The sequence below is a fragment of the Tursiops truncatus genome, chromosome 2 (genome assembly GCF_011762595.2).
Source record: "Tursiops truncatus isolate mTurTru1 chromosome 2, mTurTru1.mat.Y, whole genome shotgun sequence".
Taxonomy (NCBI): domain Eukaryota; kingdom Metazoa; phylum Chordata; class Mammalia; order Artiodactyla; family Delphinidae; genus Tursiops; species Tursiops truncatus.
Genome location: NC_047035.1, coordinates 22,685,119 through 22,711,074, shown reverse-complemented (window position 1 = coordinate 22,711,074; position 25,956 = coordinate 22,685,119). Strand labels below are relative to the sequence as shown.

The following is a 25,956-nucleotide window of genomic DNA, read 5'->3' as shown; positions in this document are numbered from 1 at the left end:
AATTTTATGTAGTTTGTTCTAATATATGCTCAATAATGAGTCGTTATTATTATTAGCTCTTGTTACCTAAGCCTTTCACTTCTGTTTAAAGTTAGTGGCACTCCTCTCAGTGGTGGAGAAATGCTTGAGTATATGGGACCTGATGAGAACGTTGGAAGACAATTTAAAATTCACCATATGAGACAACAAGGTCACTACTATAGTAAATAATACCAATATAAAAAGCAAAGGTAAAAAAGCACAAAGCCCCAGGACGCCCTCTTTACAATAAGGGTATAAATAACATGGCATAACTGTGTTAAATTTTTGTTTGAGATGGAGAAGTGAAGTGCTCATTTTAAGCATGCTAGGGAGGACTTATGTAAATGAATACTGTCTTTATATCCACTGAGCATTCTATCCAATTACATTCAGAGGAGGCAAGAAGCATCTTAAAAATAATTATATTTGGCTGAAATAAGTGAATATATACAGTGTAATGAATATTCATATATATTGAAGTTTGTAAGAATATAAAAAAGCCAAAAGAACCTTTAGTGTTTTTTTATTTTCTAAATCGACTTGGAGTGTACATTAGAATATAGATGGATTCTCTCTAGGTCAGTGTTCTCGATGGGGGGCAATTTTGCCCTCTAGGGCAGGGATCCCCAACCCCTGGGCTGTGGACTGGTACCCGCCCATGGCCTGTTGGGAACCGGGCCGCACAGCAGGAGGTGAGCAGCTAGCAAGCAAGTGAAGCTTCATCTGCCGCTCCCCATTGCTCCCCATCGCTCGCATTACTGCCTGAACCATCCCTCACTCCCCCCCCCCACCCCCTGCCCTGTCCGTGGAAAAATTGTCTTCCACGAAACTGGTCCCTGGTGCCAAAAAGTTTGGGGACTGCTGCTCTAGGGGATGTTTGGCAATATCTGGAGACACATCTAGATGCCACAACTTGGGATGGGGAATGCTACCGGTATTTAGTAAGTAGATTCTTAGGGATGCTGCTAAACATCCTACAATGCACAGGACAGCCTCTACAACAGAGAATTACCCGGCACAAATGTCACTAATGCCAGGGCTAAGAAGCCCTGCTCTAGGCTAATAACTGTTCAGGGTCAAATGAGTTTAAAGTCACCCATACCCCACATGGGTCTTGGACAGACTCTAGGGAATGGTAGGCTTTTTGTCAATATGGTCAGATCTTCCCACTCTCCTATGTTGATTCCACACTAGTGAACCATAGGCTGAAGTAGTAATATGGAGTTCTTATTCTTATGAAAGGAATGACTATAAATGCCAACGCTATGAAATACTATATGTTACTTCACCTACTGGGGACCTCAGCACCGAGAGTAGTTGAACTTACATATTGAGAGGGGCCACCATCCACACTAAGCCTCTGACCAATCAAGAGACCAGAGGTTTCCTGGCTCAGGATTTCTTAAGCAGCATCAATTCCCATAGACAAACAACATATTAAGCAACAATGGCATAAACTTAAAGATGAGTTCTCAGGGAAAAAGTTATAAACACAGTCTTTGGATTTTTATTTTCTACTTCTACAGAATTGAAAATCTATCTCCTACATCAAGAAATTTCTTTTATAATTAGTACCCTTACACAAAACCTGCGGCAGCTACTTAGAAAGCTGTAGCCATAAACATGAATAATGCCCAAAGACTGAAAGTGTATATAAAGGGCATTACTTTGAAGCTTGGGATTCTGTACTTGGTGTCATCCAGGCGCTGCTGAAGAGACTCTCTGTGAACTCCGTACTTAGAATATCTCCCGTCAATTCTGTCAGATAAACTGCGCGAACCCTGCAAAAACAACAAAGGGTCTAAACTGGTAGATGAAAGAAAAACCAGTGCTTGAAATTAAAATAAGAAAGTTTTGATATGTAGATGATTAATCATTATAGCCGTTTAGAGAGATATATAGAGGAATCATAGGTTCCCAAGGATAAAGAAGAAAACGATCACTTTGGATGCTATCATAAAAATAGAAACAGGGCCCCACATTGGTTATTTCTTTTCACTGCTAGTCCCCATGCCAATCTGAAACGACTTCCTTCCTTTAGTTGAAGGAAGGGAAAAAGGTTTAATTAACAGTGAGTTGTCCAAAGATGGAACTTAATGATACCATGCCACTTTTGGATGTTATATATGATCCCTTGGAATAGTACCTGGCATCAAAATATACTCTTTGTTCAACATTCTGACTTTTAACTATTACATCACGTAGATTTTTAAACCTAAGGATAGCTCATCGGCCCTCAAAAGCATAAAAAAAGTCAGGTAATAAATTAAGACAGAAAAAATTTCCAGGGCCTGCCTTCCTTCCTTTCTATTTTTCCTTCATTCCGGGGAGAGAGGATAGAACACAGCAAATAAGTCACCACAGCCAGTTTTTTAGACATTTCTATTATGAATTAGGGAGAAATTAGAGTAGAATTAGGGCAACTGATTTTCATATGTAAGAAAAATCATCTATGGGATTTAGTTCCCCAAATAGCCCCAAAGAACTTTTTGAATGTTCAAACTGGAAGGGGTATTAGAATTCCAAAGTTCTCATTTTTATTAAAAAAAAAAAAAAAAAAAAAGTTACAGCCCAGGTAAGTTAAGAATGACCTGTCCAAGGGTAGGCAATTTGCGGCAAACTGGGCTTGGGACCCAAGCTATTCCCTCTCCTCCATATCAAATATGTAATGTTTAAATGTAGGATTGTCAAGTTGAATCACTTCTTTCAAAATAAGGGGGAAAAAATGAGAGAGAGAGACTATGACACCTTTAAATAAGAATAAAGTCAAAACCATCTAAATAAGTTGAGGTTTGTATTCATACTTAAGAGTCAGACTACAGTATTGCCAAAAAAATATGTGAAATGCATTTTCACATATATGCTAGTGATGCCGGTGTGAGGAGGAACGACAGAGATAATATTGTTCAAGTCTCTCATATTTTATGGATGAGGAAATATTCCCTGAGATATTAAGTGATTTTGTCTGGTGCATGAGCATAGACCAGAACTTAGGTCTTTGAACTCTTGTTAACAGCGTACTGAATTTTAGAAAGTTTTGGGTTTTGAAAAATATAATCTATGTCTAATAACCTAAAGGCTTCATGTATTTTTATTTAAGGCTATGCTTAGTTGTTTTCATTAAATTGATTACATGACCTCTTTTTAATCATACAGATGGCTTTAGAGTACATATAGAATGGGTTTCAAGCTACAGGCAGTAGGGCAAAGCAGATGGGCTTTGCTGTAAACACAGAGAAGTAGATCGTAGATTTCTCTAATTTACATACCCCAAACCTCAGTTCCCTGAGCTGTAAAATGGGGGAAAATAATGCCAATCTATAGGGTGTCTCTGAGGATTTGAAGAAATGTAATGTAAAGTACTTAGCTACTGCCTGCCACATAGCAGTGTATAATACTTGCTAACGAACTCCTTTCCCTTTTAAAGGTAAAGGTTTCAATTTTAATGACTAATACTGGAAAGTACAATTCTGAAATTTGAAAAACACTGTCCCTAAAAATTTCACTATATAGGCACCTTCCTATGTGAGTGTGTGCACATATAAGCTAGATTTGTAGATAATCACTAGCCTATAAGATGAAAAAGATAATAAATTTTTTGGCAATAGTAGAGAACACAACTTTTAAATTACCCTTATGAACATTCTGTTTAATGTAGACCACTGGGGGAAAAATGAGCTGTCACTGGAGGTTAAACTTTATTTTTTTTATGCTGGTATAAGACAGGCATTAGTTTTTCAATGGCAAATGCCACTTGTTTCTAATACCTTCTGGTGCCGGCCCTTCATTCACTTAGATAACTTCTATTAGCTAAAGAAGAAAAAAGTGGAAAGGACATGGGTGTAACATATTGTCTGCTTTCCATATCGGGTCATATAAGGTTGAAAAGAAATTCTTGAACACTGGTTTCATAATTCTTTGATAAAGATTTAGACTGCAAATATGCAATTAAATCATGAGAAAGAATTAAAACTTTAGTAAAATATACTAGAAACACTTGGCTTTATTCTATAAGTGATATTCTAGATTTCTAGATGTGTCAGCTCAACCCTAGATCCCACTCAAAAATGTTTAGTTACTGAACTAGCAAAATACACTTAATGAAATTTTAAGATAGTGTAGACCTTGAAAGTTACATCGTATCAGTACCTCTAATAAATCAACATGGCATGATCTGGTTATATTTCTTACTCGCTATATCCTCAAATAATATGTTAGAGTTAAGCAGAATCTATATATAAGTTATATTTTAAAGCAAACGTGAAATAAACAGTTAAATGGTTTTCAAAGAGAAACTCTCATCTCTGTTTGTTCATACAGGGTCAAGAAATTACAAATCACTAAAACTGTCCATTACATATGCACCCCTATGGGGACATGTGCTGTCTGGCCTGGACCTTGTCTGGCAGGACTGGGTGGCAGGGTTATATTTACAGTAGGTAAATTCCGACATGTAATTAACTGGCTTGATAATAAAGTCCTTTGTGGTTAGAGTTCTATCAATAAATAACATTGGATATAAAATCTAAAATTCTATGTGGATCTGAATTCATATATTGTAGAACAGGGATAACCTGTGCACTACTGTATCTCTAAGACAAACAGTACTCTGGAAATTTATAATTTAAAAAAAGATAATTCATAAATTAAAATTGTTTATCAAAAAAGTCATTTAATTCCTTTAAAAGAATTAAAAGGAATGTGTAATTCCTTTTAATTCTTAGGTTTTTCTAAATTATAGTTGAAGCTTTAGGGGGCCAAATGAGCTTCTGGTAATAGGGTAAAAGCCTCTATTTTCCTATATATTGTGCTAATATGTAAGTTCCACTATTTTCAATGCTGGCTTCAGAAATGTCAATAAGCTCTGGTAAGACTGAGTGTTAAGAGTCCCCAATGTTTTATGGTCTTTCCTCCCTCCCTACAATTTTCTTTGCACATCAGGAAGATGTCAAGTGCTTTCACTCAGATAAAAATACTGAAAGAGAAAAGCCAAACTCTTTCTCACTCTGAAGCCTTTGAAATCTTCTAGTAGGCTCAGTTTCTCAGGCACAGACTCCAGATGGTCTAAGGCCACTCGGGTACTCTAGAAAACACAAGGCAAGCAAACATGATGAAAAATTGATTAATACTTTCAGAATCCAAGTACTAAAAATCAGTTGTACCACTGGTATAAGCAGTTCAAGCTGTAGATTTAGAGAGTCAAATAACAAATAATATGTCTAAGATAAATGTATCTACATGAGAAAAAATTTTTTCAAGAAGAATATGAGATGCATTTGCAAGACTGATTTGAATATAAAGCTCCTCCTAGATAACTGCTTGCAACTGATATACTATCAAACTTTCTATAGAGAATTTCATATTAATTTAAAAACCTGCTTCAGTGAACATCAGAAATAAATCATAAGGTAATACTGAGAAATAGATGAATTTGCAGTTATTTATCTATGGAGCATATTAGAGATCCTCACATGTTGCCATTATAAAGAAGAAAAGAGCTCTCAACAATTATTTTAGTTAAAAAGGAAAAGAGTAGTTCTCAAAAGACTTGGAAGAAATAATCTGAAATTAAATATGTGCGACAGGGACACAAGGTCCTGTTGATTACAAATCAATAACTTCTACAGTCTTTGATTAGCTAGTCACTGATTTACACATACTGATATAACCACTAAGAGGGAATGCTCTGAAAATTATTTCAAAGCAAATGTTGAACTAAGAGGTTAAATGGTAGAATAACCTTGAGACCAGAGACTGTACCATATACACCTCTGTATTCTTAGTCCTGTCACAGGGTAGGCACACAGATAGTAGCTTTTACATTTAAAACAAATTGTAATTATTCAATGAAATAAAAAATAAACCCTAGGGCTGTGCATGGGAAGAAAGTGTCCTGCAGGAACCTGGACATAAGTTTGCACAGAGCTATCAGGAAGTTAGTGACCACCCACTATTCCATGTACTCCCCTACATCTCCCACATGAATGGTTTTGCACAATAGATTATGAATGAAAGTGACATGTGTCACTTCCGGACTGAGACAGTTAAGAGTCTGTGTGTTCCCTTTTCCACCTCACACCCTGCCATAAGGACCCTGGAGGCCACATATTCCAGACGGCAGAGCTACAGGATAGAGGAGAGCCGCCCACCATATTGGACTTAATGTGAGTGAAAAATCAACTTTTATGGTGCTAAGCCATAAGATTACATGGTTTGTTAGCTACCAATGCATAGCATAGAATTTATTGCAAACAATACCTGAGAATTATGTAACTTAATGATAGGCTAATCAGGTGGTCAAATGGCTTTTTTTCTTTTTCTTTCTTTCTTTTCTTTTCTTTTTTTTTTTTTTTTTTTGGTGGGAGGAGGCTCCAAATTATATGTGCATCAGGGTTTTTTTCTCAGGGGAGTTCAATTTTTTTGGAACTAGCCTGGGTTAGGAACTGGTGTTCTTATCGTCTGGTATACTCACTTTCATTTACTCTTCCTATCCCTATCTCACCCTGATGCTCTGTCTTCACCTCCCATCCAGAGCATAGCCTTACATCTCCTGCAGGGTTTCTGGAGGAGCAGGGATGGAGACAGACAGTGGAGGGTCTAACTCTTCCCTGAAGACACTTTCAATGTACTCATTTCCACTCTCTCCTTCTGCAATCAAAGGGTACCACTAGCTCAAAAGCCTTTCAGAAATTCTACAGGGTGAATAAAATTTGCTTTCCATAGCTATCCCCTTGACAGGCATTTGGGTTTCACGTCTGTCATGAGGCATTTTACCCTTTTTCTTTCGATGTTCTTTGACTTGGCATTATAGATGTCTTCTAGTTGTCAACATGTAAACCACCGTTTCTATCTCTTCATATTTGTATTCTTCTAATGTGATTTTTGAGAGAGTAGTAGAAATATCCTTACTTTGGCCATTTTGAAATTGGAAGTTGTACGTGCTGTTTCTTCACATTCATAACTTTTCAAGTTCCACTTAAGCTTCCTTTTCGAGTTCCATTTAAAAGATTTAGTATTTTGTTCCTTCCGATTAACACTTACATTGTTAGTCTTTTTTGTGGCGTGTGCTCAACTCAAACTGCCATGCATTTTAAATAGCATTATTTAATTATTTCATGAATAGGAAAGATTAATCAAAATAACATGTTTCTTAGAGACAGACTCACAGACATAGAGAACAGGCCTGTGGTTGCCGGGGGTTGAAGGGATGGGGTCGGGGGGTGCGGAGGGATGGACTGGGAAGTTGGGGTCAGTGGTTGCAAACTATTTACACACAGAATGGATAAACAACAAGGTCCTACTTTAGAGCCCAGGGAACTATATTCAATATCCTGAGATATACCATAATGGAAAAGAATATAAAAAAATGTGTATATATATGTATAACTGAGTCACTGCTATACAGCAGAAATTAACACAACATTGTAAATCAACTATACTTCAATTAAAAAAATGACATGTTTCTTAACATAGGCCCTAATGTGTAGATTTAGGAGAACTAGTAGTTTTAGTCACCATATGTGCTATATTCATTTAAATAGTAAAATTATAGCTTTCCTCAAGAATTATATTGGCCCTTGAATAGTAAAATCCAAATCAATGCCATGGTGATTTTAAAGCAAAATTTTATGCATTGGATAAAATCTTCTTCATAAACAATGGTTTCGGTACAACTTGTAGTTTTAAAACTTTATTTCCTTTTTTTTCATCCCATAATCTTTTTCATTCAAAAGTGACCCTCTGAACCTGGGTTAAATATGTTATACTTATTTTGATCTTAAAATAAGCAAATGATCTCTTTCCCTACTGTAAAGCTAGCAGGTTATGCAAATATTTTTGCTTAAAATTTTCAATCAATCAGGTGATGCATTAAAAAGGTTTTTTCCTAGCATGTTTACACATACTGGTTTATTCTATTTGATTATGTTTTGGGGGTACATATTCAAACGGCTACTTTTTTTTGAGTAAACCTTCAACCTTAAAAATTTGCTTGGCTTCTTCTTTCTTAACCGGTTATTTTTCTACTTCCCTCCCCTAACCCCCCGCGTCTCCATTAACATCTTTATACTTTCTCTTCATCTATTGTAGATGTGATTATTTTATATTCCATTTATGGATTGTTTCTCAATATCTTGCTCAATATCAGAAATACTTTCTGGTACACATGTCCTTCTCTTCATCCTTATATTCTAGTCAGTTAAGTAACACCAAATGTATATCTAGATACCACAGAAAGATCCATAAGACGTAGGTGGCACACTTTCTCTTCTGCAGGAACTTTAAATTTACTGAGGGAGAATATGCATATGTAAAAGATGTAAGAATTATACAAAGAAAAAAGTTAATTGCATTTATTTTAAGGAAATTACATGTACAGATGCTGAGATTTCTAAGGCATCTGCAACAATAAGACATAAAGTAATGAAGATAATGAGTCCAGGCCTGCAGTCACCTCAGGTCTCATAATTTCATGATTAAGCGGTATTTGGAGAGTACGTTTATTTTCTGGCCTTCTCTCCCTCTATATGCATGTTAGTGTGCTTAAACCTACCACGTTGTCATATAGACTTAAAAAGTATGCATATGCACGTTCAAACTCCGTCTTTTTTTTTTTTTTCCGTCTTTTGTTTTTTAATGTGAGATTGGCTGGCATCCTGTGCTTAGAGTCTTGTCACATTACATGGCATTTCAAGTTCACTTTTCCCCAAAAGCTAACTGTGCTAGAGAGACAAGAACTAATAGCAGATGGGAAGTCTAAATAGGGAACTTGCTTGGATTTTAAAGGTGCCAATGAGGACCTACTGCATGCTATTTCCTAGGGCAAAATATCTCATGCAGTCAGGGAACCTTTTTATTTTTTAAGTTGATTAATTACTTCTGCCTTACATGGTCGAATGCATTAAAGGGCACATATAAGTCTCCACTGGTAGAATTAAGGGAACAATTTCTCAAGTTTATGAATAATGGCACCAGGAAATGACAGGTGCTTAACCTGTCTTTAATTTTCTTAAATCAATTTTCTAGAAGAACTAAATTGGACATTCACATAGGGGTTTAAAGAGTGTTTCTCTTTTGAAAATGTTACAAGATAATAAATTTCATATCTAATTTGAAAACAGAGAAATTCACAATTAAGACTCCATTTCATAAAAAACTGATACAATACGCTGATTATAGTACTTGCTTTATCTCAGAGGCTTAAGGAGCTGGACTTCCACTGGCCTAGGAAGCAAATGATCAATTACTCCTAATCCTGTTTAGTAGGATAATGAAAGACTAACTATAAAAATGTAATTCAGGGGCTTCCCTGGTGGCGCAGTGGTTGAGAGTCCGCCTGCCGATGCAGGGGACGCGGGTTCGTGACCCGGTTCAGGAAGATCCCACATGCCGCGGAGCAGCTAGGCCCGTGAGCCATGGCCGCTGGGCCTGCGCGTCTGGAGCCTGTGCTCTGCAACGGGAGAGGCCACAACAGTGAGAGGCCCACGTACCGCAAAAAAAAAAAAAAGTAATTCAATTTTGAATACAATTCTTAATCCTCATTCCACTGTATAATGTAGATACTAAGGTTATCCCCATTTTACAGATGAGACAACTGAGGACCAAAGTGTAAATAACTTCTTCACAGTCATGTGGTGGCAAAACTGGTATGCAAATCCAAGCAGTCTGAATGCAGAAATGTCAGTGTTATTATATAAATATTTTCATGGCAAATCACCAATTGAAAAGGACAGCAACCAGTAGCTGTAATAGTGCATGCTTTAGGTAAATTCCTAATCCCTTGTTAGCTATCAACTCTTAGCAGCTAGAATTTTGAAGATATGTCCTTGATGAGCTTGTTTCTGGAAAAAGAAGTCTTAAGATGAACCCAGGAAGAATTTCATCTTGCCAGTGCTGAAGGGTCTGTGCTCAAGACCATGCATCCAATATATATACACACACAAGGGGTCAGGACAGTCTTTCTGTTGATTAGAGGACGTTAGGTATGAGATTGAGTTTTATGATACTAATACCCCCTTTTCTTTTTTTGTAACATTTAGCACTAGGATAGCACACTATCTGTCCACAAGAGGTGCTTCAACAAATGTTGGCCACATAAAGACAAAGGCAGAGTTACCGTGTTCTAATCAACCCGCTGAATCTTGACCTCTGTATTAAAAACCTAGAAGCAAAAGTTTGCTATTTCATTTATTTTCTCTAGACTAAGGGCAAGATCCAGTGGTGGAAACAACAGTGAAATTCAGAAGTCCTGTCTGTTAGGACTTCCGGCTTCTGTGCGTACGGGCGTGTTTAGATACCTGTTGGAAGGGGCAATGAATCAGCTGGCAATTTTACTATTCCAAAATCTTCAACACACACCAAACTGCTGTGGGGTTGAACAGTTTGTACTGGTCCACAGTATATTTTTCTTCAGGTGTTCCTTTGCTTCAGACTTGAGGGAAATTGAATAATATAGTATGACAACATAAGTAGCAGCTATTAGGAATTAGAAGGGGCTTCACTGCAATTCTTAGATTCCTGTCTCCTGTAGAGAAAGCTTACGAAACAGAATATACTTTTCTTTGTAAAAATGTACATGTTATTTTCTTATTAACCTATAACAACCACCATTTTCTTATAGTGCTATTGAAATCATATATTTTGAGGTTCTGGATGATACATAAAGGATATGGTGTCTATATTTTTATTTTAAAAATGTGTGTGCATTTTTGGCACTATATAGATATTAAATACATGAGGTTATGAAGCAGTTTATTTGGGTTCAAAAATGCAATTCCATTTCATTTGGAAAGAGATTCACTTAAAAACTTTTTTGACAAATGGCTGAAAGATGGTAAAAGGACCTGAGTAAACAAGTTTGAAGGAGAGGAAGAGTGAGATCATGAAAAAGAGAGGCTGTCTGCCTTTTCACTTGAGGTGACTAGATCCAGCACAGCTATATTGGCTTCACAGGGTCCTCTTTTCATCCAAACTGTATGACAGCTGGAACCAAGTGAAAAAGTAGCAGAGGCTGGGCTGGCAAAGTCATTTCGTAGACACACATCCTTCAAAGAGCCTCAGAGCTCAAAGTCATGTGGATTTCTTGGAATATCAGAGGAGTCCTCTATTTCTAGATTGTGTACTTTTGATACCGAGCAGGACCCTGTGGGGCTCCTGGGCACAAAAGCCTTTCTGTGTCCTCCATGTCTCGATAACAGGAAATAGGCTTCATTCAGCCTCCATGACCTTCCCTGAGTTCCAGTGAGAAGGTTCAAACAGTTGCTAATTAGGGAAGGGAGGGGATGTGGAGACAAGGGAGGAACAGTCAAGAGAAACAAAAATGCAGCCTCGGGGCAGGGTTCTTGTTCCCCATTAAGGGATATACATATATAACAATATCTGAGCTGTTCTGCAGATACTGAAAGCCCCACAAGGTGGGAGAAATTAATGGTATGCTGCTCTCAAGCAGGCAGACCCCAGACGGGTTGGAACCAGAAGGTTGATGATGCTAACTCCCACTTACCTCACCACCAACCAATCAGAAGAGTGTCTGCGAGCTGATCACACCCTCTCTGAACCATTACCGTGAAACTTCTCACTATCGCCTCCATGTTGAGACACACAGTTTGTGAGGCACAAGCCCGCTGTGGCCCCTTTGCCTGGCAAAGCAGTAAAGCTGTTCTTTTCTACTTCACCCAAAACTCTTGACTCCAAGATTTAATTTGGTGTCAGGGTACAGAGGCCGGGTATGGCTTCACTTTAAGAGAGTTTTAAAAATCAGACACCCACTTAGAAGTGTTTACATGTGTCTCAGGGTAAGAGGGTACATAAGGCTTGTTAAAAAGACAAACCAAAAAAACCACCAGTTAATGTGGCAATACGGCATCAGTGACTTTTGTCAACAACAAATTCTATTTGTCTTCATATAATACCATTCTAATCAAACATGGTAGAAGATCTCCTTTAAAAAGCACAAATTTATGAAATTTGAGAATAGGTAGAATATCTTCACTAGAAAATATGAATAAAGAAGACTTTCTAGGTATTTTCCAACTCTCGTTCACAGTAATTTTTTTCAGTGAAGAACTATAAAAAACGTACAGAATCTGTCATTCCAGGTTATTGCTTTCTTGTTTCTAGACATAACCAAATGATGAGTTATCTTATTATTAGCTTAATTTGGGGATTTTTTTTCAATAAGAGAACACCAAGAATGAGCTGAAGGAGAAAGGAATACAGAAGGAATAAAGAAACATATCTCTTCCCCTTGAGATCCCCTCTTTAAATATTTTTCCTGATATAAAGGAAAAATAACACACAAAGAATAGTGAGGACTAGTTTAGTGTTCTCTGTATGCTAGATAACGAACTGGGCCCTTACAACCAGTCTATAAGGAGGAGTGTCTTGAGATCCACACTTTAATTTCTGTGAAATCACTTCATTTCTTAAAATTGAAAACTAAATGCCCTCAACAAAGGGAAGAAATTTAAGAACTTTTGCCCCCAAAATGTGATTGCATGTTAATAATGGGCAAACAGTATAAGCAAGTGTTTGCTGAAAGAGACAGAGTTTAGCAATTTCTGCTTAAGGTGGCAGATAAAGAAACTATGTTTGTGGGGTTTACTGGTCCCAGTCACGTGTTTCAAGCTGGCTGATGGAGGACAGTGGTGAGGTGGAAGGGATGCTGAACCAGAAGTCAGCCTATCTCATTTGTGGAGATGCACAGTTCCAGCAACATTAATTGTATTTTGTGGTTTCCCCTGCCCTTCTAAGCTTCAGTCTTTTATTTGCAAAATGGGGATAAATAATGATGGTCTTTATTATCCCATACTCATAGAGTAACTGTGATAATCAAGTAAGAGTGAATGTGAAAGTACATTGAAAACTGTCAAGTACTTTCTAAATAGTATTAAAAAAAACCTGATTCTGTGAAATACTGTCAGCTCAAGGATTCTCAAATGGAGAAAAGGAGGTCAGTGACAATCTAAATTTGACAATCTAAAATTACTAATAAAAATTAGTCAACAGAGTACAAAGCAGAAACAAGGCAAACTTAATTAAAACTATATCCAATATTTAGAAATACATTACTGTTCTAAAGACATCATCCAAAACATAAAAATAATAGCATTGTAATGGCACGCAAATTGCTTTTGTACATACTGTGCCCTCGGTGGAGAATGTTCCCTGCAGTCTCCTTATCTGGTTAAAACTTTTCCCCCCAACATTATGAGCATTTTCAAGCATACAGGAAATCTGAAAGAAATTTACGGAGATCACACAAATACCCACCACCTAAGTTCTACTATTAACATTTTGTTATATTTGCTTTATCACATATTCATCTATCCATCCCCCCGTCTATCCATTAACCCAACTTATTTTTTGGATGCATTACAAAGTAAACTGTGTACATTAGTACACTTTACCCTAAAGACTTCAGCATGCATACCATTAATTCCACTTGAATATGTTTAATGTAAAATTTACATTAATTTGTAATGAAATGTATAAATCTTAAGTGAACTGGTTAATTTTTATTATCTTTCATCACTTCCTCAGGGAAGGCACCCATGCCTTCACTGATTTCTGTCAAATAAGTTCTCAGTTAAATCATGAGCCTTTCCTTTGCAACAAGTATTAGAGTACTAGTGTTCCATTTATTTGTGCGGTTATTTAATTAATGCTTGTGTTGACACTGGGCAGTAAGCATCCTCCGGGTGGGGAATGTCTGTCTTTGTTCCCCACTGTACCCACAGTCCACCCAGTGCTTCCACAGAAAAGGTATTCAATAACTGCTTCTTGAGTGAACGAATGCAATTTACTCAACGAAGGGGAGGGATTTATCCATTTATTCAATCTGCAAGCATTTACTAAACACTGACTCTATAGCAGACACTGTTCTACAGGTGAGCTGAGGGAGGGCCCAAGATGAGGCTGAAGATGCCTATGGTAAGATCTTACAGAGCCTTTAGGCCACAGTGAAGTAAGTGTATTTAATTCTGAATGAGACAGAAGGTCTTCTGAGGGTTTTCAGCAGAGGAGTGACATGCTCAAAAGGAACTTCTGATGCTGTTTGCAGACTGCTGGCCCCTGAGCCCCAAGCAAGGGAAGAATTGGTGGAGTTTGGGAGTATTGTGAGAAGGGGTCAAGGCGTCTCACTCCCAGGTTGGGGACCTGCTGAGCAGTGGAAACTCTGAGACCCACATCAGGGGTACCATCTGGGTGGAGTTCCCTGAGAAATTTATTGGGAGAATGTACTGAAACCCCAGAAGGGCAATGGTGCCACATCTAAAGCTCTTGATTTACCCCAAATACTCTTACATCTCAAGAATAGTCATTCTGACCATAAACTTCTGAAAATGTCTTAAATGTCCACAAAATAGTTTCTCTAATAATGATAGATTATTTAGATTACTCAGATAATATTTTTATTTGCGGTAGCCTTCTGTTTAAGGACATCAAGATATATTCGAGGCAGCAAGGTACAGTGGAAAAGATCACTGAGTAGCAATCAGGAGATAAAAAGTTATATCTCAGGTTTGCCATTACCAGTTATATGAACTTGGGAAAATCATTTAACCCATGGATCTCAGTTTCCAAATCAGGAAAATGGGAAAGAAGGATCTAAAAATCTCTAAGAGCCCTTCTGGCTCTAGATTTAGTCTGCTGTAGCTTTAACTTCTTCCCATAGTAGGTTGGGAGCTTGAAAGGTTGGAAAGAGTAAGAAAAATGGCTTTCTATAAAGAGAAAGTAAAATAAGGAGAAAACCATTTAGGGATTACTATTTACCCAAGAACACCTGAGGGGTGGAAAAACCTTCATTCTTCTGTGGCAGAAAGCAAAGTCAATGACTGCATAAGGAAACCAGGAAGAAAGATATTTCTGTCATCTTGGGTATTTGCCCTATCAAATTACTAACTCCAAATATTTGTCATTTTGTATTTTTAGAACAGATACTTCCAAAAGCAGGCAAAGAACTTGCTTTTCTTTTTTCTTTTTCCATTTTATAACTGTCCTAATTAAAAAAAAATTAAAACAGAAAAAAGATTTTACAGTTTTGCCCTCATCTAGAGGCTGCTAATTAGCTTCTGGTTCTATTACCATAAATGTTATTCCATATTTTTGCTTCTGTCAAAGTTTCTGTGCCATCATGACTTTGCACACTGTGGACCAAACAAATGTTGCTGCCATTCTGGTAAACAACAAATGTAGCCTTGCCAGCAATCCATCAGCCAATGCAGCCACCTCCAATGATGTGCCCTGAGGGGAATTCAGGATGGAGATAAACAGGATACTGGCCCTAGATAGTTAAGATGCATATCTAAGCAATAATTTCAATGAACCTGGACTCATTCATCTTCCCATACATAGAAAAAACACTAAAATCATTAACTTGAGATGGCTGTTTTTTGTGATTAGCAGCAATCTTTCGATGTTTGACTTTTTCTTTTTTTTTTTTCCCAGCAAAAACTCCTATATATCTTGGCTCCTTCCTTACCTCTTTGAAACAGTTCCTCAGAGCTGTCTGAGAGCCTATATCCCAATTATATAGTCCTCAGTAAGATTACCAAAGAAAACATAATTCTCGACTTTTAGGTTGTGCTTTTTTGTTTGTTTTGTTTTTTCAGTCGACAACGTAAAGGCCCATCTGTCTGGAATATCCTCTACACGCTGCTTTAATTAGCCCACTGATTGTCCTTCTGCAAGACTTGGCTTGGTTATACCTCCTCTAACATGGCAGTTAAAAGCATGGCCTCTTGAGTGGTCCGAGTTGAAACCCTGATTTAGTCTCCTACTGGCCACGTGTGCCTACGGAAGTTCCTGATCCTTCTGCACTGGGACTCAGTTTCTTCACCTATAAACAGGAATGATAATAACACCCATAGCGTAGAACTATTTTAAGGATCAAATATATTAACATATGTAAAGTACTCAGAATGGGGAAGGGCACTAGTAAGCACTCAATAAACACTAGCTATTGTTACAACGATAATACTAGTGATTATTCCGTGAACATCTCTCCTAAAGTGTGTGTTGGGTACCCATCCTCAGAGCTTCCCATGCACACACATGCCTCCTATCACCTGCCTAATCGCTTCCTGTCTATTTGTCCCTTTCAGTAGACAGCAAATTTCTTAAAGGCAGGACTATATTCTTCCTTTATATCCAGGTCTGAGTACTTGCTATTACACACAATAGATTTTAGTTTTATGGGGGAAAAGAAAACAAAAAACCTTCTCAACGCAAAGATCAATAAATACTCATTTAGAACTTATAAATGTTGTAGAAACATATATGTAGCACAAATTATTTTCTAAAAGTACAATTTAAAACCTGACTTGAGGGACAGTGAATGTTTTTAAACACTCAAAGTTAAATAAACAAATGGAAGAAAACGAGGGACAGTAAAGTTGAGTTGGATGGTCCAGACAGAGTAAAAGAGAGGAAGATGAGAATAAAATCTTTTGTGGGCCTAATAATGTCCTAATAAGGAAATGTGGGATGTGAACAGCAAACTGTCTCTGTGGATGAGCTGACAGGGGCCTAGCCACTCGAGGCCACGAAGACACTGGTCACAGGGCAGATACTGAGAAATGCTAATCATTTCCCTGAATACTGCAAGGCCCTTGCCCCAAGCCCTCAAGATATGCCAAAGCAGGCAATCACATTTGCCTCTTCCATATTTAACATGGAACAGAGGGTCCTGATATGGAACACTGATAAGGAATGATAATTGTTCTGGCTGAGGTAGGGTCCAGGCTAATTTACTTAAAAGCTCCTTGGTGAGGTGAACATAATTAACCTTCTCTGTTCTCAAAGTAAAGGGTTATTTTCTTTTAAAGAGTTGTCCTGTGTTCTAAAAAGGAACGACAAAACAAATTAATCATTTTCCATTACTCGGCACACAGCACTTGGATGCTGAGAGAGCATGTGAACAGTTAATCCGCCTATATGGATGAGTTTCTGGTGACAGGCAGATCAGATCTAAATAGAAATCAGGCAAGGTATTTTATTTTTATCATTGTGGCTTTGAGACTTAATTCAAAAATAACTGAGACCAACTCTGACTATACTTTTAAAGTTTGCTTTCATAATTAATCCTTTTTTGAACACTTAGAAACACTCTTTTGGATCCTGTACAAAGCATTTCCCTGGCCGACTGCTGCCAAAGCAGACAGAAGCAGAGACTATCTAGAATCCTTCAAAACTATTGAAAATTCAACTGAACTATCTCTTAAGGCCATACTTAGTTCAAAGTACCAGTAATTTGAAGTTATAGCAATACATTTTGGAAGACAGCCCACCTAAACAAGTAATGTTAAAGGTGAATTCTAAGTATGTTTGAGAGGCTCTGTTAAGGTATGTCCTGAATGGCTGAACAGAAGGGCAAGAGAGGATAGATGAAGTATATGTAAGCAAAAGTATATATTTTTAAATAAATTCATCTAGTTTCTGAATTTGCAAGCCCTGGCTGAGAAAGATGGACCATGAAAGCCACTGGGCATCACACAACTGACAATATTATTTGATGAGCAAATTCATCTGACATTTGCCACAAACAATCGTCTTCCTGAAACTTCAATTGCTAGAAAGGTTTTTTTCTTTTTTCCAAATGAAAGCCATGTATTCATTCAACTGGACAACAATGAAGCTTTGTGGCCTGGTGGTTAGTATGAAAAGGAGTTGGTTTTGCCAAAACAATTTGAAATTTTGAACTTAGTCTCCCTTCCCCCACTTCTTTTTTAACATACTCAACTAAAATGAACGAGTTCTGTAGCCCTTACTAGACACATTAAAAAAAAAAAAAAGAAACTAAACAAAAAAACAACCAACAAACCTCCTGAAGTAGCCAAAACCACATGACTTTGGACATTTAAAGTATGTTGTAAAAACTTAGAAAACATGCAATACTCTGGAAATTAGTCAGGATTTCACAGCATTTATTATACAGAAACTGGATAGGACATCTGGCCTTCCCTTTATCCAACAGCATTTACTAAGTACCTACTATGTACAAATCAAACTATAACATCACTACATCAGACTTCATTTTGCTAAAGCTGATTAGATTTAGTTCAAGCATATTCTTTTGGTTCCTGAATGAAAATAAGTTATTAGGGCAATAGAAATATTTATAATTTTTTGTTAACTGCCTTTTCCCATTAAATTGGAAAATTTTAAGTATAGGGATTAAGCCTTACTTACTATTCTTTAAATCTATGGTGTTAATACATAAAAGCTACTCAATAAATATTTATTGAATTTGGTGCTATAATTGCTTCTCAGTCATCCAGTAACTACATATATGCAACAATATTTTTAAAATTTGCTAATGTGAAAGATTAGATAATTTATATTTGATTTGGGGATAATGCCATATCCTGTCAAGTGAATGTGGGTTTGTCAGGAGTTCTGGGATATACTCTATATAATGAAGTTGCAACAGTAACATCAATTACGTGAGACAGGTACTCCACTTTTTCTCTGAGGACGCCTGCTCCCTAAATTTTCTTGAGATATTCTAGGACATGACACCCACGAGGAATACCAGTTAGGAAGAGCAAATATGAAGTATTACATAATATTGCTTTGCCTGTCCTTCCTGCCCTCCCACCCAACTTTAGTTGGAGGCCAAAGGTAAGAGCTTTGCTCTATATTATTTCTAAGAAGGTACAGACATAGGTACATATCACAGCCATGCAGAGCTCAAACTTTAAATATATATATGGTCTCTTCCTCTTAAACTTAGAGGGAATCCAGTGTTTTAAAGGAACTTTCTGGAGAGGCAAACAAGATGCCTATTGATAGTGAAAACTGGGTCTATCAAATTTATGGTAATAGGTAATATCGCTTGAAGTCAGTTGCAATTTGAACACTGTGGGAACTACAGGAGATTCATTCATAACAAAAACAAACAAGCAAACAGAAAACAAAGAAACAAGGAGATGGGAATACAGAATGGCAGTTTGTTCCTAGATCTCGGAACACAACAACATACTTTTGCTTAATCTTTGGTGTATCGGTAATAATTAGTCATCACCATTTACTATTCTGGTCCAACGGGTGAAGTTTCTTTCTTTTTTTTTAAGATTTTTTTTGAAATTTAATTTAATTTATTTTTTGGCTGTGTTGGGTCTTCATTGCTGTGCACGGGCTTTCTCTAGTTGCGGCGAGTGGGGCTCTTCACTGCGGTGCACGGGCCTCTCATAGCGGTGGCTTCTCTTGTGGAGCCTTCTCTTGTTGCGGAGCACACGTTCTAGGCACAGTACTTGCAGCACGCGGGCTCAGTAATTGCGGCACATGGGCCCTAGAGCACACGGGCTTCAGTAGTTGTGGTGCACAGGCTTAGCTGCTCTGTAGCATGTGGGATCTTCCTGAACCAGGGGTCGAACCCGTGCCCCCGGAATTGGCAGGCCAATTCTTAACCACTGTGCCACCAGGGAAGTCCCCAACGGGTGAAGTTTTAAAAAAATATTTTAGCTACTTGATAAATAACTTAAAGAATATAAAGAGATAGTAAAAAAAAATAATGTCATTAGAAATTTTAGTAAGAAGTTAAGCACGTTATATATTCTCTTGATTTAGAAGGTATGAACGCAACGGACTACTGAATAACTGTCATCCATGATTCTGGAAAACACCCATCTTGTAAATACTGATTAGAAATTTCAAATATATTTCTAATGAGTTCTATTTTATCATTACTTCTGGCTTGTTCTCTTGCACTTGCTTCTTCAAAACACAATACCTCTAAAAATGTGACAGCTTCTAATTTTTTTAAATATAAATTTATTTATTTATTTGTGGCTGCGTTGGGTCTTCATTGTTGCGCGCAGGCTTTCTCTAGCTGTGGTGAGCGGGGGCTACTCTTCTTTGCGGTGCACAGGCTTCTCGTTGTGGTGGCTTCTCTTGCTGTGGAGCACGGGCTCTAGGCGCACATATGGGCTCAGCAGTTGTGGCTGACGGGCTCTAGAGTGCAGGCTCAGTAGTTGTGGCGCATGGGCTTAGTTGCTCCACCACATGTGGGATCTTCCCGGACCAGGGCCTGAACCTATGTCCCCTGCATTGGCAGGCAGATTCTTAACCACTGTGCCACCAGGAAAGCCCTGCTTCTAATTTTTAAAAAATTGATAATGCAGTCTTCTTTACTACATAATTGCAGATTTTTTTTCATTTTTTAGATTTATAAGTATAAATTAGAATGGTCAATCCAACAAAAATTTTCATTTCTATATTATCTTTTCCTTTCAATCACATTTTTATACAACCTGCTTTCAGCGTTTGCCCATTTACGAACCATATGAAGTAAATTATGGTGCACAAACATAACTAAAGATGAAAGAGTACTGTCACACATTCTTTCAGCAAATGCACTGCTCCAGGTTCTTGTTGCCAAATGTTGCATAATGAAGTCCTTCTTGTTGATTAAGTAACTGGAAGAGAGCACCCTATTTCCTCTTTGTCCTCAGAAATAGATTGTTCATTCATTGATTTGCAAAAAATTCATCTATGATATTATCATTTGAAGACTCATAATCTGACTTTTGCTTATACAATCAATTTCACCATCATCATTAGTATCTGGAATGCCACTGTCTGTCTCTTTATATTCATCTTCTGATTCATCTAATAAGTATGAAATGTCTTCCTCTGTCAGTTTCCTTCTCTTTGTCATTATGGGAGAAAATGAGAAATTCTGAACTATCAACCTGCATCCAATAAAAGTAATAATAATAAAGAAAAAGACTGTAAAACTTCTTCTTGAAAGATAATACAATATTTTGATGCAAGGTACTTCTCCGTGGCATTGCTACATGTCTTATGATGGCTTTTATCCCAGAATAGCTTTCCAAGAATGTTTCTATAGCAAACAGACTTGGAAATACACTGTCTTCCTCTTAGGCAAAGGTTCGGTAGAATTTCTTGTAGCTCCCTTTATAAGACTGGGGTTACATAAGCTCAGGGTTCCTCAGCTATAACACAAATTCACTGCATGTGCAATGCCCACCTGGACCCATCTCCGTATTGCCCCTGAGGGACTTGGGAGGCAAAGGGAAGTGATACAAACATGCAGCTCATGGGGCCAGCTGTGCTGTGACTAATAAAGTCCTTTGTCTCATGTCTTCTTCCAGCATCCGTAAAAGTACGGCAGGCTAACTTGGTAACTGGTGAGAAGGATAAAATTCTCAGACTCTTCAGTTCTTGATATACTTTGGACAACACAATAAGAAAATTGAAATGTTATGTAACAGTGATGATTTAGGTCACTTATTGCAACATCCTTCTGTGTGATCCCCTTATCCCTCCATCTTCATATGATTTTGGTCTCTTCTAGCATATTTGGGAACAACTGACAAGTACCAATAAAATAATTTCTAGGATGATGAAATAGGAAAATGTTTCAAGAAAATAAGATCACCAAGATTCATTATACATCTTGGATTTATAATAGGCTTCAATAGACTCATGGTGTTTGCAAGACAGAATGAATTTTTTCTATCTTAAAAGTGAGGAAAATTTCTCTTTGCTCTTTGTAAGAACTAAAAAAAAAAAAAGAAAAAAATAATTTAAAAAAATCAATCCTTACCAAAAGAAATTAATAGACTAAGATTGGGTCCAAATGACCCTGATGGTATAATAAAGATTAAATCACCCTTGAAAAACTCTTTGCCTTTTATCATCACCTCTCAGACCCTGTTCATCCTTTAGTACCTAATTTCTCCTTCCTAGGAGCCTTTGTAAACTACTTCTGTGGAGTCTGATACGAAGTCTGGTAGTTCATGAAGTACTTGTCCTATGCTGCTTTGCAAGATAAACCATGCTTTATACTCAGTCCTTTACATGGGTTAGTTGGTGGTCATTTGTTGAATAGAGAAATGAATGAAAGAAATGAGTGGAGAAATGAGTGTGATGTCACAGAGGGGGGAACTAACACAAAAGTAGAAAAGAGGAGTAACAAGAAGAGAGATGAGAGAGGCAGGTAGTCAAAAGAAAACTGAATAGCCAATTTGCTCAATATACTGATTTACAAAACAACGTATTTGTTTTTTAAACTCTTTATATGGTTTCCAAAAATACTAGTTTGTAAACTGGACAATTCATTAAGGTTTATTAAAATCAGAGAATTAATCATTTGGTGAGCTCATGACTGGGTAAATTTGCCCTTGAAGTTAGGCCCAACAAGGTTAAATTTTAGTAAGAAGCTACAAGTAAGCACACGAGATTCCTGGAAATTTTTTAAAAAATAAAGTTTGAGAAAGAATCTTATGAATGTTGTTTTGGTAGATTGGAAATTATATGTTGTAGGCACAGAATACATGATGGTATCAGTAGAAAAGGCATGAAATTAACTCAGTGGAAATTAATAGGACTACATCCAACAGACATGAAGGCAGAGTAACACCAGGCTCTAGGGGATGGACTGTAAAGGCACATTCTGAAAGGGCACAAAGAAGATGGCTTAAATCAGTGATTCCCACACATGACTGCAAGTTAGAATCATCTGAGGAACTTTAGAAACTACTGGGTCCTATCCCAGGTCAACTGAATCTGGAGGCAGGAATGTGTTGAACTAAAATTATTAGGATTATTAAATAAGAACTATAAATCTAAATTTCTCAGACCCTAAATTTGAAATAATTACATTGAATTTTGGAGGTAAAATGTATATAACATAGAGTGCCAAGACACATAACCAGTGTGACAAAACTAGGACCAGAATGCAAATGTCCCGATTAGTCAGCCAAATCTTTCTAGTCCATGTACTGCTCCTGTGACTGGGAAAGGTAGTGCACACATAAGGGAGGAATATTTGTTTTAAATTAGAAACGGACTTTCCATCCATTACCTCATTTGATCTTCTCAGCAAATCTGTGACACAAATAGGATAAGTAATAGGCCCATTTCATAGATTATAGAAATTAGGATCAGAGGGGTTAAGTGAGTTGTCCATGTGAAAGAGCCAGGATTCACAACCAGGTCTTCGAACTCTCAGGGCACCAAATTCTAATCGTTCTCTAAGAAATGTGGAGATCACCTGGCTTTTGCCTTACCCTCTCAGTCAACTCCTTCATGTCTGGGAACAAATACACTCTTCTTCAAGGAAAAACTAATGTCTAATGTGGAGTTCTGGGGTATTACAAAGCAAAACAAGTTCTGAGTTAGAAATGATAGGGATAAAAGCTGAAAACAGTAAGTTCTCTGACAAGATATAAAGGGAGTAGTTCACAGAATCTAGGTGTTTTAAGTCAGTGAGTCTATATTTAATATGCTTTAGACTATCTGGTTAATGTCTGATGACAATGAAACAAACAAGTCAGGATGTGTTCTATTGGCCTTTGCCATGGATATAGGTAGAGTGAGATCCTAGTAGAGAAAAACATTGAAGAAGCTCCAGAAAATCATTTACAGAGCACGAACTATGCGAAATAAGAACAGAGCCTAAAGACAATAATGAGGGAAGGGCTACCTTGATGGTCTTTCACTGTTTGATGTTCAAGTATAATGTATTTGGGGGCAATGATAGGATAAAATCGTTCACTAATGTTAAATAATTAACACAAGACCACTTTGGATATTTATATTAATAGTGCTAATAGTGACAGTATACTCTCTCCAGCCTTTCATCTGAGATCAAAGTTTGTTAAAAGCCCTAAACAAACTTTATAAACAGTTGTGTAAGTGGAATTAGAGTATAAAATTAAAAAAAGATCGACTGAGGCATTTGATATCACTGAGCAAAAGCTCAGGACACAACTAGTAATGCAGCCAAGGGGCACGCCAACACTCTTCGACATTCGCAAGGAAGAAAACCAGATCAAAGCTGCTTTATTAAACTCCATGTACCAAGAGGTCGAGGGCATATTTTGACAATTCTAAATATGATTCAAGAATTCAGTGTCCTGTTTATGACTCTACTTCTTGCCCTGCTCAAGGTAAATACGGGATCTTGTTGTTAATTGTCTTCCTCTTCACTTAGTATCATTCACTAGGTACTTACTTATGAAGCATTCCTTACTCATGTCTTCATTACCCTCAACATTCACAAGTGGAGTATGTGGAATGGAAAGAACACGGAGCCACTAATCAGGACAAATGAATTCTAGCCCCTGATTTGCCGTATTTGGCTATTCATAAATTCCTCTGTCCTCCATACTTCTTATTTATAGGGTGAGGGGTTTTGACAAGGGTCTCTAAGAGTCCTTCCATTTGTAACATTACCTAGAATGTGAGATCCACGGCAGCAGGGACCCAATCTGCTATATGCCCGAGGACACTGTCGAGATATGGCAGGGATTCAACAAGTATCTGTTGTACACAATTACGTGATTAAATCAGGGTAAATTGTTTGAAAGCAACTATTCATAGGGTGGAAATTTTTTAATGAAGATAATTTTTTTTAATTCCTCCTAGACTAGAGTCTACTAAGTAAAAGACTTTTAAAATATGATCCAGTCCAGCACAATTAAAAAAAAAAAATTTAAAAACTGAAATGTAGAGAGGTTAAACAACGTGCCCAGAGTCATGTGCCTGGTTATCGGGGAGGATATGACCAGAACCCACCATTTCTGACTCTAAATCAGATACTGTTGTACTATATCACTTTCCATCATTTAAAACTAGGCATATAATAATTTTCAGCTGAAACCTGTATGCAATTGGTTAAAATTAGGTGCACAAAATGAAAAATTCCCAAATTAGCTTTTTATGTAAAGGCTACTTCAAAATGTGTGTAACAGACACTACTCCCACCAACTATATGTTAAGGGTGTAATACCAATATTTCATTTTATAGTTCGATTAGGATCTTAAAAAGATGTAATACATTATTACTCTGAGATTTCACCCAGATATGCGCTCTTAAAGAGAACAGAAAGCATTTCTTATATGTATTATATTTTTCAGAAAGATACTTCAGAAAGTGTTTTGTAATATATACACTCATATTATCTTCACAATACAAAACAAGCGCTTCTTACCCATAGAATGCACTGTTATTGATAGTGTTTGGAACAGGACTATAAAACACATCATCGAGCAAAGCAGTTAGGCAGTCTGACTACTTATCAGCACCAACTATGAAGCTGTCAGACTGACCTCCAAACACTGAGGAGTTCAATAATACTAAATTCATCTGCTGGTGAAGCTGCATTCATTATGTAATTTCTCAATGATACTTTCCCTATGTCACCGCATTTATGAAAAATCTGACAGCGCTGTGAGAAACGATCTTTGCAGGCTGAAGGAAGTCTTACATTTTTAAATTGGTCATCACCTTTTGCCACAAGGTTGCAACTCTGTATAAACAGCCCACTGGTTTCAGCACCATTTTCTTCATTTTAACATAAGCACAGTCATGTTTTTGCAATTTAACCCTTTGAAGATGACCCCATTATTGGAAAATATACACATTTTAATACTGACTAACACAGAATACAGACTCTGTATTTTGGGACAAGGTGGCGAAAGGAGAATGTCTAGATTGTTTCAACCAAGATCCCTCATGAGAGATTCATGAGGATATTTCCGTTTGCCCTCGATGCGAATATACAGAAGGTAGACTAACATTAGAGCAGTGGGAAACTTGGCAGAACGGGCTAGGACAGGGTTTGTGCAAAACCTTTTTCCGGTTTCAGTTTGAATGGGTTCCCAGGAAGTGTCAAGTTCGAACAAATCCAAAATTTTACAATGCAGCTCAGCCAAAACTGCTGAGATTCACCTGATTCTGGGTCAAAACCGTACAGAGCACACTGCGTTTTATTTGGTGTAAAGCCAATTTGACTGAACCTTTCAGGCAACTTCAATGAGAGGCTTATAGCCTTGGCAAGACCAAAAATGAACCTGGCTTGATCTTTGGTTTTGAAACAGCAAGTTCTGGCTTTATAAAGAGATAAAGGCAAGTTTTACCCAGCTTCAAGATTCTTACAAATACTTAGAAGAGGCACTGCAGATAAT

The 25,956-nt window shown here is 37.3% G+C and overlaps 1 protein-coding gene across 5 annotated transcripts in view; it reads right to left on the bottom strand.

Moving 5' to 3' along the window:
• Positions 1-25,956, bottom strand: part of CEP128 (centrosomal protein 128) — a 439,104-nt gene that overhangs the window by 18,804 nt on the left and 394,344 nt on the right. For 3 of the 5 annotated variants that reach the window (XM_033850758.2, XM_073800169.1, XM_073800170.1), the window contains 3 exons: positions 13,162-13,254; positions 5,027-5,104; positions 1,689-1,802 (listed from right to left, as the gene is read on the bottom strand). In XM_033850758.2, coding sequence (XP_033706649.1) covers positions 1,689-1,802; positions 5,027-5,104; positions 13,162-13,254 — 285 coding nt within the window. The remainder of the gene's footprint in view (positions 1-1,688; positions 1,803-5,026; positions 5,105-13,161; positions 13,255-25,956) is intronic. The other 2 variants (XM_033850760.2, XM_033850761.2) reach the window with 1 other exon arrangement.